We start from the raw sequence: 13,596 nt of genomic DNA on the forward strand, positions 1-13,596 counted from the left end.
AGCACGAGGCCATAGGGACCTGTCAGCCACATGAGAGTTCTGCTGGCACTGACATCTCTGTCATGCCAGGCCACTTGTGCCAGGTTGTGCCACCAGACCTTTGCCAGGTGAATGGCAGGGACACACTCGGCCCACCTGAGTCCCCAGGCCACTGGCAGCCCCCTTCTTTATCTGCCTTGTGCACTGACATGGCTGGGGGGATGTGGTCACTGTCCTCTGTGGCACCCCAGTGCTGGCCATACCCAGGGCCTGGCAGCAGGACCAGGGGCTCTCCACTGTAAGCCCACCCAGGTTTGGGATGTTGCTTTGCTGGGGGCCTGCAGGAGCTGGCGCTGCCCAGAGCAAAGCTTTGGTGTCTGCTTTCAGCCAGATCAGAGACCTAGAGGACGTGGCTGCCTGTCTGGAGAAGGTGCTGGGTGCAGCTGCAGGATGTAGAGAAGGTGTCCAACTGCCCATGGTCTCAGGAGGTGCTGCCCAAAGGCCAAAGGGGGGCTGCAACCCCACACCCCACTCTCCAGGAACACATTGGGGCATCTGTCAGGATGTTCTCGCTAGCCACCCTCTGGGGCTACCTCCCTGCCTTGCCTAGGTTCTGCAGCCACCCAGGTTCACCCAGGGCCACATGTCCTCCCCAGGGGCTGGGCTTTGGCAGGGAGGTGCTGGGCCAGCTGCAGGAGCAGTGCATGAGGCTGCAGGAACCTGCAGAGCAGCTGTGGGGAGACACCAAGGACACCCAGGTGAGGACAGTCTCCAGGCACAGCTCAGTAGCCACTCGTGCCACAGCTGGTGCCTGAACCAGGCTGGGTACAGGATTGCCCAGACCTGGCACATCTCCACTCAGAAGCAGCTCAGAGGGACAGGATTTTGTCACCATGCCATGCTGGTGGAGCTAGGGACAAACAATGGTGGGTGGCTCCGAGGAGGATGAGGGGAGGTTAGGGGATGGTGGGATGGTGAAGCACCACAGTGATTTCTGTACCTCAAAGGACTTTGTCTGGGAGCACTGAAGCTGATTGTAGTCTTCACTCTGCAACTTGCTGTGATCTTTTGTAGTGGCCACCCAGGAGCAGGGCTGGGCTGTTGTGAACAAGAACTGGCACTGGAGCGGTGGCAGGGCACGGGTCAGCAGGGGATGGCTGTCCCCCTGTACTGTTTCTGCTTCTCCCCCTCCAGTAATGAAGATCCTCCCAGCTCTGCTCCTGGCACACCACGGGGATGTGCTGCATCCCGCAGTACTCACACAGGTGGCTGTCCTGAGTGTCCCCAGGGCCACCAGCCCTGCCAGATGGGCAGAGCTGCTGCTGAGCACTCCCCTGGGAGCTGCTGAGGGTGTCCTGCCCCACGTTTGTTCTTGTGCATTGCAGGTGCAGGTGACAAACCCAGGCTCCTGGGGGCTGGTGACAAGCTCACAAGTGTCCAGGCTGACCATGGGGCTGTGAAATGGCATGCAGGGCTGGGGAGGGGCATGTGCACCAAGGCTTTGCTGCCTGGCCTTGGGGGACCGGTGGAGGTGGGGTCATATTGCCCTGGCACTCACTCATTGCAGTGGGGTAACACCACAGGCCAGAGATGCTCCCTCCTCTGTTGCCTCCCTGAGCTCCTGGGGACACACAGGGCATCCAGAGTCTGCCTCTTTTGGGCTGTGCCAAGTCCCCATCAGCTTTCTGACCAGTCAGATGACCAGGTCTGTGGTCTGGCACATGATTTTCCAATCCTGTGGTTCCTGGTGGCCCTGAGACAGTCACAGGCACGTTCCCCTCCTCACCACCCAGGTCTCCCTGTGGCTTCACCTGTTTCTCAGGCAGTTGTCTCTCTTCAAGGCTGGGGACAAATCCCTTCTCTGTGTGCCCTGGGTGGCTCTGTGCTGCACCCCCCATCTCAGAGACCACCCCCACTCCCAGCAAGACTCCACACTGGCCTGGATGTGCCCACCACAGCTGGGACAGAAGGTGCACAGCCCTGGTTTGCTCCAGGGCCCACCAGCTTGGCCCATTTCATCTCAGTGGGGCAGGACTGAGGGTGGCAGCTCCAGCAGAACTCCATGCAGGGAAGCTCACAAGGGCCAGCCCCAGCTCTTGCTCTCGGGCCCTGCCCAGGCTGTCCAAGAGGCACCCCGAGTGAAACCATCCCTCCTACATTGTTTATTTTAGCAACACAAATAAGAGACTGAAATTAATTATTGACTGGGGAATGCAGGGGCACAACCTTGCTGGGAAAGGGTCTGGCAAGGACAGCAACCTCCATGGGACTTGGGGAAGAGGGGACAGGAGCCAGGTCACAGCGGAACACCCACGACCTGTGGATGTCACAGGGGATCCTGAGGACTCAGCACAGCCCTGCCTGCTGGGGTCTCAGACCACAGCTGATGTGGAAAAACTGAGCTTCTGGGGCTGAGCCCTGGATGCACCTGCCCAAAAGCAGCTGGCAGCCACTGCATGGCTGGAACAGGCTGTTTGGAGCAGCTGGAGACGCAGCCAGCCCTCCTGGGATGCACTGAGCCACTGGGAGAGGGAATTCTGAAACACTGCAGGCTCAGGACAGCTTTGCCTGCGTCCTGCCACTGCTGCAAACCAAGCAAAGACACGGGGTTCAAAGCAGAAGAGCGTGTATTGCAAGCGGCTGCGGCGCATCCGGAGAGACTTCCAGCCGCCGAGAAAAGAACAGAGGGGTTAAAAACGATCCCCGTCTCTAGGGTTACACTGTGTCATGCAAAACAGCCCTGGGGCAAACCCCATCCTGGGAGGTTGAGGGGAGGGTGTGCTGGCCCAGCCGGACCACCAGTGCTCACCCCCTGCTCCCCATCCGGGGCTGGGCGAGGGGCCAGACGCCTCCCCAAGAGCCGGTGTCCCCAGCCCTGCTCACCAGCGAGGATGGTGTGTGCGGGGTGGAGGCTGTGGTGGTGCAGGAACAGCCCTTGCTCTCTCCACCCCTTACAAAATCAAGCCTCACAGGGTGTCTGCCCCCCACCCGGTTGATCGGGGACAAGGGATGGGGGGAAGCACTCAGGCACAACCCACTCTGCCTGGTGGGGTGGCCCAGGGGACCCTGAGGAAGGGACCTCCTCCATAAATGTCACTGGCATGCAAACTCCGGTGTCCCACGAGAGGAGGGGGTGCTCCCTCCCCAAGAGTCTGGCAGCGTCAGGGTCCCAGGCAGAGGCCAGCACCGGTCCCACGCAGCCTCCCGCTGTCTCTGGGGAGCTCCATTCAGCTCGAGAACAAGTAAAAACTACTTCAAACCAAACCCATGCAAGGCAGCTATTTGCTCATGTGTCTCGGCGGCTGCCAGACGCCCTGGCAGCGGAGTTCCTCTCCTCTTTGGGGAGGGGGGGAGAAAAAAAATATATATATTTATACGCAGGGCTCCCCGCCGCGTCCGCTCTCCGCCGCGGCCTCATCTCTCTGCCTCCATGGTCACGTTGGCCTTCTGTTCAGCGCTGGCCTGCTGGGAGACGGCGGCTGGCCAGCCCGCGGGCTGCGCCGGCGCGGCCGGAGTCCACATGCTCTGCTGCTGCCCGGGCGGCGAGGCCGTGGGCCAGGCGGGGTTGAAGGCCCCGTGCTGCGGCAGCGGCGGGGCCGGGGGCGGCGGGGAAGTCGCCATGGAGGCCACGGGGCTACTGCTGTTGAAGCTTTCGGAAGCCTTGAGGCGGGAGAACATGGTGAGGGCATCGGGGAAGTTGGGCGGCGTGGCCGGCGTGTTGGCAGGAGTGCACATCTGTGGGAAGGAGACACGGGGTCAGGGGAGTCCCGACCTTCTGCCTCCCACCAGGGTGTGGCACGAGACCCCTCTGGCCCCGTGCTGTGGCATACGAAGCCCCCAGACCTGCGCTCTGCTGACTGTGCTGCCCGTGAGCAGCTCTATTTCAGGGTCTGCAGGCTCGTGCTGTGCTAAGAGCTCCTGGCAGAGGGCCCAAACAGGAAGAACCCCTCTGCTCAGCCAAGTCGGGGACCCCTCTGCTCCACAACCCACTGGTGCCACCCTGGGCCTGCAGCTTTCTGCCTCTGTGGGCACAAGGCTCAGCTCCCATCCCCCAGGAGACTGGGCATGCTCCAGCCCTGCTGGGCACTTGCTTTGCATGCTCCAAATCCCCAATTGTCCCAGAGAGTCAAACAAGGCCGCTGCAGCCAGTAAATCCTTAAGACACATCTGCCCAAGCAGATTATGGGCTGCCGGGGCATGAGAGCTATGGGATCGAGCCTGGGGACAGCTGGGAGAGAGCAGAGGCAGGCAGCACCCACGTGTGGGTGTTTACACACCTCCAGACGCTCCGCATGCCACACCAGAGCCACGCTCCGGCAACGCTCCAGGAATTTGCTCGCTCCAGTGAGCGCACAAGGACCTGCGTGTGTGGCTGCTGCAGGATGGGAAGCACCACATATCTGTGAGTGTGTTTACACAGGTCAGTGCTTCAGGCTCCTCCAGGCTCTCTCTGCCACGCTGGGCTGGTGTGGACCACTGGTTTTGCCCAGAACATCCTCTCTCAAATAATCCCTTTTGGAAGAGCAGCCCCAAACCATCTGCAGGGTTCTTCTGTCCCACTGCATAGAGCAGGCTATGCCACCAGCTGCTCTCCAGGAAAACTTTCCTTGGCAGGCAGCTCTGGCAGTGCCCAGTCAGACCCCCCTGCCTGCACTCCTGGAGTTGGGAAGCAGCAAGCTGGACATGAGCACCAGCCTGAAGCACCCGCCAGCTGGTGCTCTGCCCTGGGAGAGAGCTGGGAAAGCACTTACCATCTGATGGTGGTGGCTGTAGGGGATGTTTGTTTCTTGGAAAAAAGCACTGAGAGCAGTCTGAAAGGAAAGGGGGAAAAAAGGGAAAGATGATGTTACTACCCGCATCCAAACTAGGCACCCACCTCACCCCTGCACATTACTAGACCCCAAAGATGAGCCAAAACAGGCCCTGGGGGGCCTTGAGGGCACAGCTGCTCCCTGTCCCCAAGCAGGGACCTGCGCCTGCCATCTGCTCACACCAGGGCAGGTGGTAACCATGCGTATTTGGGACCACCATCCTTGCAAGAAGCAGCTACTGCTGGGTGTTTCACAACTCACAATAATGCTCTGCAACCACCATGTGCTGGGAAACAAAGGAAACTAAATCCAACCCCAGCAGGAACCAGTTAAAGGCATGTCTTCAACAGGACATGATCACAGTCCCCATATTCCCACCAGGAGACCCCCAGGGCAGGGGCTGCAGCAGGTGCCCACCCCATATGACAGAATATTTCCAACTGAGTTGCAGACAGCATGATGGGGACTGACATTGTTTTGTAGCTTCCAGTTAAAACCAGTAATAGTCTGGTAAACATGTCACATGCAATAAGGGCTGCAGGTAGGGAAGACCAGGGGAAGAAGATGGTCAGGAGGGCAGACATCCAGCCCAGGTCTGGGAGGAGCAGAGGCAGCAGAAGATTTGGGGGTGCACAGCACTGAGCTGATGTAGGAATGGTGAAATTCTTTTATTCATAGGGTGGGGAGGCCCTGGCACAGGTTGCCCAGAGAAGCTGTGGCTGCCCCATCCCTGAAGTGTCCAAGGCCAGGTTAGATGGGGCTTGGAGCAACCTGGGGTAGTTGAAAGTGTCACTGCCCATGGCAGGGCAGTGACCTTCAAGGTCTCTTCCAACCCAAACCATTCTGTGATTCCATGATGGTGAGTCCTGTTCTGTGCCAGGCTTCAACTGAGTCAGGGCTAGAAAACAATGTTTTGATTCAGTTGTAGATGAGACTTGATGGAAATGTAAGAGAACTGGTTTTGATTCAGTTCTGGTTGAACTGAATCCCCTTCAGTTCCATTCAGGCCTCTCCCCAGGGCCTTCAGGTCTCCACTCTGGGGTGTGAGGTCCAGGACTGTGGCCGGCTGCTGCCACACTACCCGAGACTCTGCTCCCTTCCTAAAGCCAGGAACTGGGGTTACCCAAGCTGCTGGGGAAAGAAAGGCAGAAAAGCCTGGAAAAAGCACAGGAAGGTTGTACCAAACCCTGTTCAATTGCAGCAGCCACAGTCCTGCCACCACCCATGCTCCTCATCCCAGTGTCCACATGCTCTTGTGTCATTCCCAGGGCCAGGATGAATGACAGCAAGTCAGGTCAGCTCATTGATCCAATGGGAAAACGAATTTTGCCCCAAAAATCCAGGCTGGAAGGCCCTGGGAAGGAAAAGGGGTTTATGATTTCCTGGCTAAACAGCAGAAAACTATTGGTACGACCAGGTGGCAGCCAGAGCAATGTCTGCAAACAATGATCCAGACCTGGGTGGGGGAAGCAATTCCTGCTGCAGAGTCTGGCAGCTCCCAGACCACGGGGGGAGTGTGCAATAGTTGGGCTGGCAAGGCTCTTCCCTGCAATAGCTACATTTAATAACACGGCACCTGAACTCTGCACCTGGCCACACTGCGAGCTCAGAGCCTCAGCTCCTGCAGGCAGGACCCACGGGATCCCAGAGATGGCCACGCAGCAGGAATAGGGTCTGTGGCCCTGGAGAGAGCTCTGGACAGGACAGCACACAGCTCTGAATTAAGGAAATGTCACACACGAACACTTCTGAGGCAGTGACACCCCCTGTCACACTACCCTTTGTCCTGGGTGAGGTCGGAAGTCAACACCCACAGGCCCTATCACTGACAGATCGTGATAAGAGAGGGGGTAACACCAAATGGGAAACAGGCAGAGGTGTGGGCACAGCCAGATACCATAAACTGATTCAATCTGCTCTGTGCTCCTGTTTTGCAAATGGCCTCCTATCTGGGACTGTGCCACTGGCAGACAGTGGCAGAGAAGTCCCTGCTGCCCCTGAGCTGCCCACCAATCCCTGCCAGTGCTGGGATGAAGGCTGTGACTGGGCAGAGGAAGCACTCTGCCACTGCAGGCCCCTCTGCCTAACACAGTGTCTCTTCCCCTCCATGTGCCCCTTCCCAAGCACAGCAGAAACAGCCCCTGTGCCCAGCACAAAACCCACCAGCCCCAGTCAGCTCCCAAGGGACCTGCAGAGCCCCAGCCCGGCAAGCAAGGGCCCCACACTCCCCGAGGTGCCATGGGGGGCCAGGGACACACGTAACCAAAGCTACTGATGCCACCTGGTCTCCAGACAGCGTCACAAGTGCCACTGTGACTGGTGCAACAGCAAAGCCAATTAAGGCTCCTCTGCTGGAGCAGGAGCCCGAGCCCAGCTCAGCTCTGAGCCCAGACCAAAGGCCCCACTGCCTGTGTCACCCTGGTGTGCATGGGAGCTGGGCAGCCCCACAGCCACGGCCTGGCCGCGCTCTGCAGGTGACCAGGCCACTGTGCCCCCTCCCAGGATGCAAAACCAGGAGCTTCACAGGAGAGGGATCACACAGGGACTCTGCCAGGGTGCCAAGAGGCACCAGCAGTGACTCGTCAAAGAGAGGGTGGCTGGAGGTGTGAGCCCTGCCCGCATGGGGCACCCAGCAGCAGGGGCAGCCCTGGGGCACCCTGTCCTTGAACCACCAAGGAAGGGGCTTCATGAAATGTAAATACATAAGAGGAAGTGAAATCTAGCCATGCACACAGTGAGTGAAGCCAGACACCTGCTCCTCCTCTTGTTCCCCACACACAACCTCCCTACACTGAATGGAGGCTCTTAGCACCAGGAAAAGGAAGGAATGGGTGGGTTTTTTTAGAAGTAGTTTCTTCTTATCCTTCCCAAACAGCCCCAAGGGCAATGAGCACATAAAGCCAAATAATATCTTTCTACCAATGAAGGAGCCTGATTCACTGCCCAACCCCATGTGAGAATCTGCAAACTCTGACATGTCTGCCTGGTAACCTGCTGGGTTCCAGCCACAAAGGAGCTGCGCTCCCTGGCTTCTCCCAAAAAGCCAGGCCCTGGAGGCTGAGAGCCAGCCTTCACCCAGAGACACTCCAAGTTGCTTTCTTGGGCCTGTAAACCTCCCCCTGGGATCAGCCATGGCACTGCTCCAGCTGCTGGAGGGCTGGGCTGGCAGTGCCATTTCAGCTGGCACCCACAGCAGCCATCCCTGAAGGCATGGAAGGGCCCACAGAGCTGCAAATTAAACTGGGCACAACAGGAGAAAGCCTGCTCAGGGTCCCTAGGAAACAGAAGAGGAGTCACAGCCAGTGAGAGAGGCGATCCACACCCTACCCATTAACTGTTCCCCAGGGAGAGATGGGATGAAAAAAAAAAAAAAAAGGCTCCTTAGTCAACCTTCTGGAGTATGGGACAGACTCAATCAGCTCACACTACAGCCAAAGGTGACTGTATCCTAAATGTTTTCCTGACTTTCCATCCTGCTCACTGTCCTGGATCATGTTCCTTTCGCCCTGGAAACACTTGGGGTCTACCAGGGCTGGAAAGACACACACAGGGCAAATCCGCTTTGCAGCCCTCACTTCACCTTCCTACACACAATGGCCCCTGAGCAGCCAGCCTCAAAAGCAGCCCAAGCCCAGGGAAGTGGTCCCAAAACACCAGCATCCCAAAGCTGTCCATGTTTCACAGCAGCCTCCCTCTCCCTCCTGCTGGTGATGAACACCCAGGGGCTGTCACAGGCAGCAAGTGGGACACTTGCCCAAAAAGGAAAGGTCCTGGGTGGATGCTAGGAGTGCTCTGGCCAGGACAGAGGCACAGAGCTGGGACAACCCAGCTCCTGCTGTGTGTCACTGAGCTAGCCAGGCTCGCCTGTGCAGAACACCTCTCTCTCCCCGTGGTGGCCTTACAGGCAGGAGCAGAGAGCTCAGGTACAAGCAGGCTGATCGCGTTCACGCGTGCCCCTGGAGGAGCGCTTTGACTCCAAGGAGATGGTTAATTTATGCTGCCTTCCCTCGTACTGAACTTGCCTGAACTCCCCCGATTTATACTCACTGCAGATGCAGACCAGCCAGCAAACGGGTGCTGCGCTGGAATAACAAAAGCCTCGGGAGTATCCCAGGGAAGAGGTGAGAGCAGGCTGGACTGGTCGGGAGGTGATCCCTCCCCAGCGTGGCTCCCAGAAGGAGCCGTGCCCAGCGGCCATTTTGCAAAGGGAATTATCTGACCGTTGCACCAAAAGTGAGTGGGAACATGGTAACGGCAGCGTTTGTTTACAGCCCAGCTTCCTCTGAGTCATGTGAGTGCCCAGCCGGCAGGAGACGGCTGTCTGTACTTGTGCAACTCGCCAAACGGTGGCAAAGTTCTGCAAAAAAGCCTTTTGAAAGACACGTTACAACTTATGTCATCCGTCCCCGGCTCTTTTGCGACACGCACGGAGGTGCTGGAAGAGGATCCCGCCTGTCCCAGAGGGCCACTGTCAGGCTGTGTTAGTAAACAAACGCCGAGCACGTTACACATGCAACACATCCCACGCCAGCCGTGCTCCCGTTCACCGGGCACGGCGGTGGGGATCGCCGGCCCGTTCCTCCGCACATCCCTGCGAGCCCAGCCCGCGCTCCCTGGCCACGCTTTGGGATGCCTCCTGGCCGGTGACAGAGCATGTGGGAACGCTGTGCCCGCACGGCGACGGACGGGTCCGTGCCGGGGCCACCCGGCCGCTGCTCCGTTACCGAACGGGCCCGGAGCAGCAGCGCCCGGCCCCGGCAGGGAGGAGAGGTGCTCCAGCCACGCAGGAGGAACAAACGGAGCCTCCTGCTCCCAGCCTGACTCAGACCTGCTCCCGCAGCTCAGCACAGACACTTCAATTACCGAGGTGCCATTAGCGTCAAATCCATCAGCTCCAACCTAGGGAGCTGCAGAAGACAAGGAAAAATCCTATTTAGAATGCAATTTATTGGCGACAGCCACCGCACTGCTCTTTGCTCCCCGCACTTCAGGTCCGGGGATCTCCGCAGGAGCTGAGCACCCCGAGAGGCAGCGGGGAGCTCCCCCGGCGCCCCCCGCCCCACGCGCGGCGTTAACCCCTGTCAATGTCACGGAGTATCCCGCCCGCGAGCGAGAGGAAAAGGCGTCTGGAGCCACAAAAGCTCTGACCTACAAAGTCTCCTCTCCCACGGCTGCCCGAGATCTCAAACTCCCCGGGGCAGGGCCGTGGGAAAGGCTGCGCTGGGGTTTTCCAGCCCACGGCCACGCGGGAGGGCGGGGGCGGGGGGGAACAGGAGGAAGGTTCGGCGGATTCGCGGCCGCGGCCCGGCGTGGGGCCCCGGTAGGCTGCGAGCCCCTCTCTGCGCACCCCCCGCGCAACGTGGCTCCCGATCCCCCGCCCCGAGTGGCGCCCACGCTCCCTCGGGCACCCCGGGGGCCCGGCCCGCGCCCCGCCGCCGCCGCCGCGCCCGTGGGCGGGCGGGGGGGCAGCGGCGTGTCCGCAAGGCCGAGCGCCCATCCACGCTGCGCGAACCCCCCGCGATGCCCCCACGCGGGGACCCGCCCGGGGCCGGTACCGGGGCGGCGGCCTCACCTCGAACTGCCAGTGGGCCGCCTGCAGCAGCTGCTTGGCCTGGTCGGCGGCGCATCCGGCCGCCAGCACGAACTGGTTGATCATCACCTGGTGCTTGAGCTCGTCCATGGCCCCGGCCCCGGCCCCCGCCGCCCTCAGGGCGCCGCCAGCACGGCGGGGCCGGCGGCTCACGCCAATGTTTACCGGGCACTGACTCACGGCGCCCGCCCAGCCCCGCCCACGGCCGCCCGGGGCGGGGCGGCGCGGCCCGGCCCGCGCGGCGCCCTGGGACTTGTAGTTTCCGCTCACCGCGCCGTCCCACCGCCTTGCCACAGCTCGGACCACAACTCCCAGCAGGCCCCGCTTTGTTTGCGGAGCGCTCGGCGCGCGTTGAGTGACGCGCGGGGCCGGCCAACCGCCGCCCGCGGCTTGGTAGTACCTGACCGTATATGGTCAACAACGGCGCGGCGCCCAATGGGAGGGCGGCGGGGGCGGGCCGCGGGCGGGGCGGGGCCGGGGCGGGCCCGCGCGGTCACGTGGGCGCGGGCGGTGTTTACGGCCGGCCGCGTGCGGTTTCCTGTTGACGTGAGGGAGCGGCGGGGCCGCGCTGGGCCCGGGGCAGCGGCGCCGCTGCCCTCCGGCACCGAGACCCCCTGCAGGCCCCGCCGCCCCCCTCCTGCAGCGTGCGGAGCTCTGGCGGAGACCCCTTGGCTTGTAGCTGCCGTGCGGCTCCGCGGCCCGAGAGGCGGGGGAGCAGCAGCAGCCCCTTGGCCCCCGCGCCCTCCAGCCGCGCTTATAAACTATGGGCGGGTCGCCCACCCCCTCCTGGTCCCGGATTTCCCTCAGCCGCAGCGTGTCCGTGCATCGCTGAGGCGGCTGGTGGGAGCTGAAGGGAGAGGTGGCGGCGAGGGAAGGTTCTGGAAGGTGCCGGGGGCTCAGATGAAGCAAACAGTGTCACAGCAGGTAAAAGCTCGCAGCCAGGCGGGCGCTGCAGGGCCCGGCAGAGCGGACAGTGCTGTAGCTAAGGGTAAGCAGACACACACACACCGTTCAGTGCCAGGGTAATAACACCAGGGAAAAGATGAAGGGAACTGCCGGCTCCAGCCGCCTCCACCTTTCCTGAGAGGAGGTTCTGGGCTGTTTCCTGCAGTTTGGAGAGGCTGAGCCTGGCTGCGAGTGGATTGTTCAGTAACACCTCTGACCCTGGCTGGCATTTTGCTGGTGTTTCTGAGCCTTGAGGAGTAAATGCCTGAAGCTCAGGCAGGTGATGCACTTGATGAGTGGGGTTTGCAACCTCAGCTGCCTGGACAGGAATTGCTCCGGTAGTGTCCAAAGCTACTCAGGATTTTCCACGTGTTCTTTAGTAACCATTATAGAGTTGCACAACCATTCAGCCTGTCCAAGCCTTGGAGGATTTCAGGGCCAAGGGGATTTCCTTCTTGTTCTGTGTGTCTCACTGCCTAAATCCAAGTGAGAGCACAGCTGTACGTGGCGGTGGGACCTATCAAGAGGTGACTGCTCTTTTCTTACAAGGTCAAGACAACCCCCAGGGAGAGGTGGCACAGGCACGTTTGTAGCCATCATGGGGTAAATACACCAGGAAAAACAAATCTGCTGAATGATTATTTTAATCAGAAGGAGTCAGGCATGTTTAGAAACCTTGGAGTTTGGTGTTTGGAGGGAGAAGGGTTGGGCCTGGCCCGGCAGGGCTTTAGAGAAGGGTCATAAGCCCTGTATAGCAGGGCAGTGTTTAGGGAGGCAAAGTTCATGGGCACAGCACTCCTTCTGGTGAGCTGTAATTCCATGTGGTGTCTCCAGGGCTCCCAGACCTTGTTGTTCTACACATACCTGACAAACACAGCGAGTGGCAGTGGGAACAACAGAGACAAAGCACTGGGTAATAAACCCCAAGCAGCTGGACTTTGGATGGGCTGCTCTGGTGACCGGGAGCTTTGCAGGGAAACATATTTCCTTGTTTACATGGGTGTGCTCATAGCTGCCTCCCCAGCAGACACATCCAAGGAGACTCCTGAAGGGCAGCTAGGGAAATGTGGCAATGGGAGGGTGGGTGTCCCTCTGGCCCATCTGACTCTTCCAGGCTGCAGCTTTGTGGATTCTTCTTCCTGGGGTTCAAAGGATCCCTCATCTTTTCCTGGATGGGATTTGCTGAGCTGGAAGGCAGTGCAGGAGCTGAGGTCTCCTCACCACCCCTGGGGCTCTGCAGGCTCCTGGTGGCAGGAGCCATGGCCCAATTTCACCCTGGTCCTTCCCAGTTTGACCACCCTCACCCCACACCATGATGGCACTCAGGGTCTCAGGTCCCTTGAACCTTGTGAAAGTGTTTCATCCTTTCTCACAGAGGACTTCCCATCCTCGTGGCTTTCTTCCCTCATGCTGCAAGCAGCCGCTGGGGCTGGCAGCACCAAAATGGGGGCAAACACATCTCAGGGAACCCAGAGGTGAAGGCGCAAAACCCACTCGGGTGGCACCACCAGGGTGTGTGGGGCTATTGCTGCTCCTCCAGCCCATGGGACCCACCTGAGGAGCTGTGGGACCCTGGCGTGGGCTGGCAGGGCAGCCCTGCTCCCTGCCCCAAGCCAGCCACTCTCCTCGCCCATGCTGCTGGCAGTGGTCCTTGATGGGCTGGAGGAGGCCGTGGTGCAATGTCCTGCCTTTGTGTGTGCCAGCACCTTCGTCCCACAGGCTGGGCGGGGGCAGAGGAGCTGCTGCCCTTCAGCTCCGCTCACTCGGGATTTGGGGCGGAAGGGCTGAGCCCGGCCCTGGCACGCCGCTGCTGTTGTCGCTGTGTCGCGGAGCAGGGCCTGGGAGGGATGGATTCTCCAGAAAAAGCCCCTGCCCTCCCACATGGCAGCAACCCCCACGGGGCCCGATGGCTTCCTCTGAGCGCTCCGGAGAGCGGGGCGGCCGGGAGGGACCTTCCCGCTGGTGGAGGTTTTGCACAAACAAAAGATCTCCTGCTGCAGCTTCCCGGGCAGAGCCAACACCCTGCGGCTGTGGGACCTGGCTCTCCCCTGCTTAACCCACGTGGCACCGAGCTCCTGGTGAGCAGCGGGGGCAGCTGCTCAGGGAATGTGGCTTTGCAGCGAGATCATCTTTAAGGTCCCTTCCAACCCAAGCCATTCTAGAATCCCATGATTCTGTCCCAAAAAAAGCTCAGGGAACAGCTCTGGGGCAGCTGCCTCTGGATGCTTCTTTGAGCTGGAGAAGAGCAGGATGCTTTCGGTGCTCAGGCTG

The 13,596-nt window shown here is 60.2% G+C and overlaps 1 protein-coding gene across 1 annotated transcript; it reads right to left on the reverse strand.

Moving 5' to 3' along the window:
- Positions 1-2,588: 2,588 nt before the first annotated feature.
- UBALD1 (UBA like domain containing 1) lies at positions 2,589-10,590 on the reverse strand. The gene is made up of 3 exons (XM_021550061.2): positions 10,363-10,590; positions 4,731-4,790; positions 2,589-3,714 (listed from the first exon to the last, which is right to left on the reverse strand). The coding sequence occupies exons 1-3, from the start codon at positions 10,468-10,470 to the stop codon at positions 3,394-3,396; spliced, it is 489 nt and encodes a 162-aa protein (XP_021405736.1). The 5' UTR covers positions 10,471-10,590; the 3' UTR covers positions 2,589-3,393.
- Positions 10,591-13,596: the final 3,006 nt, after the last annotated feature.

This window comes from Lonchura striata, chromosome 16, assembly GCF_046129695.1.
Source record: "Lonchura striata isolate bLonStr1 chromosome 16, bLonStr1.mat, whole genome shotgun sequence".
Taxonomy (NCBI): domain Eukaryota; kingdom Metazoa; phylum Chordata; class Aves; order Passeriformes; family Estrildidae; genus Lonchura; species Lonchura striata.

Bases quoted from the DNA above. Each gene is read 5' to 3' on its own strand.
- UBALD1 (XM_021550061.2), bottom strand. From the start codon at position 10,470: ATGGACGAGCTCAAGCACCAGGTGATGATCAACCAGTTCGTGCTGGCG. The intron at 4,791-10,362 runs GTGAGGCCGCCG...CTTTCCTTTCAG, and splicing joins CGGCCCACTGGCAGTTCGAG to ACTGCTCTCAGTGCTTTTTT. The intron at 3,715-4,730 runs GTAAGTGCTTTC...TCCTTCCCACAG, and splicing joins ACAGCCACCACCATCAGATG to ATGTGCACTCCTGCCAACAC.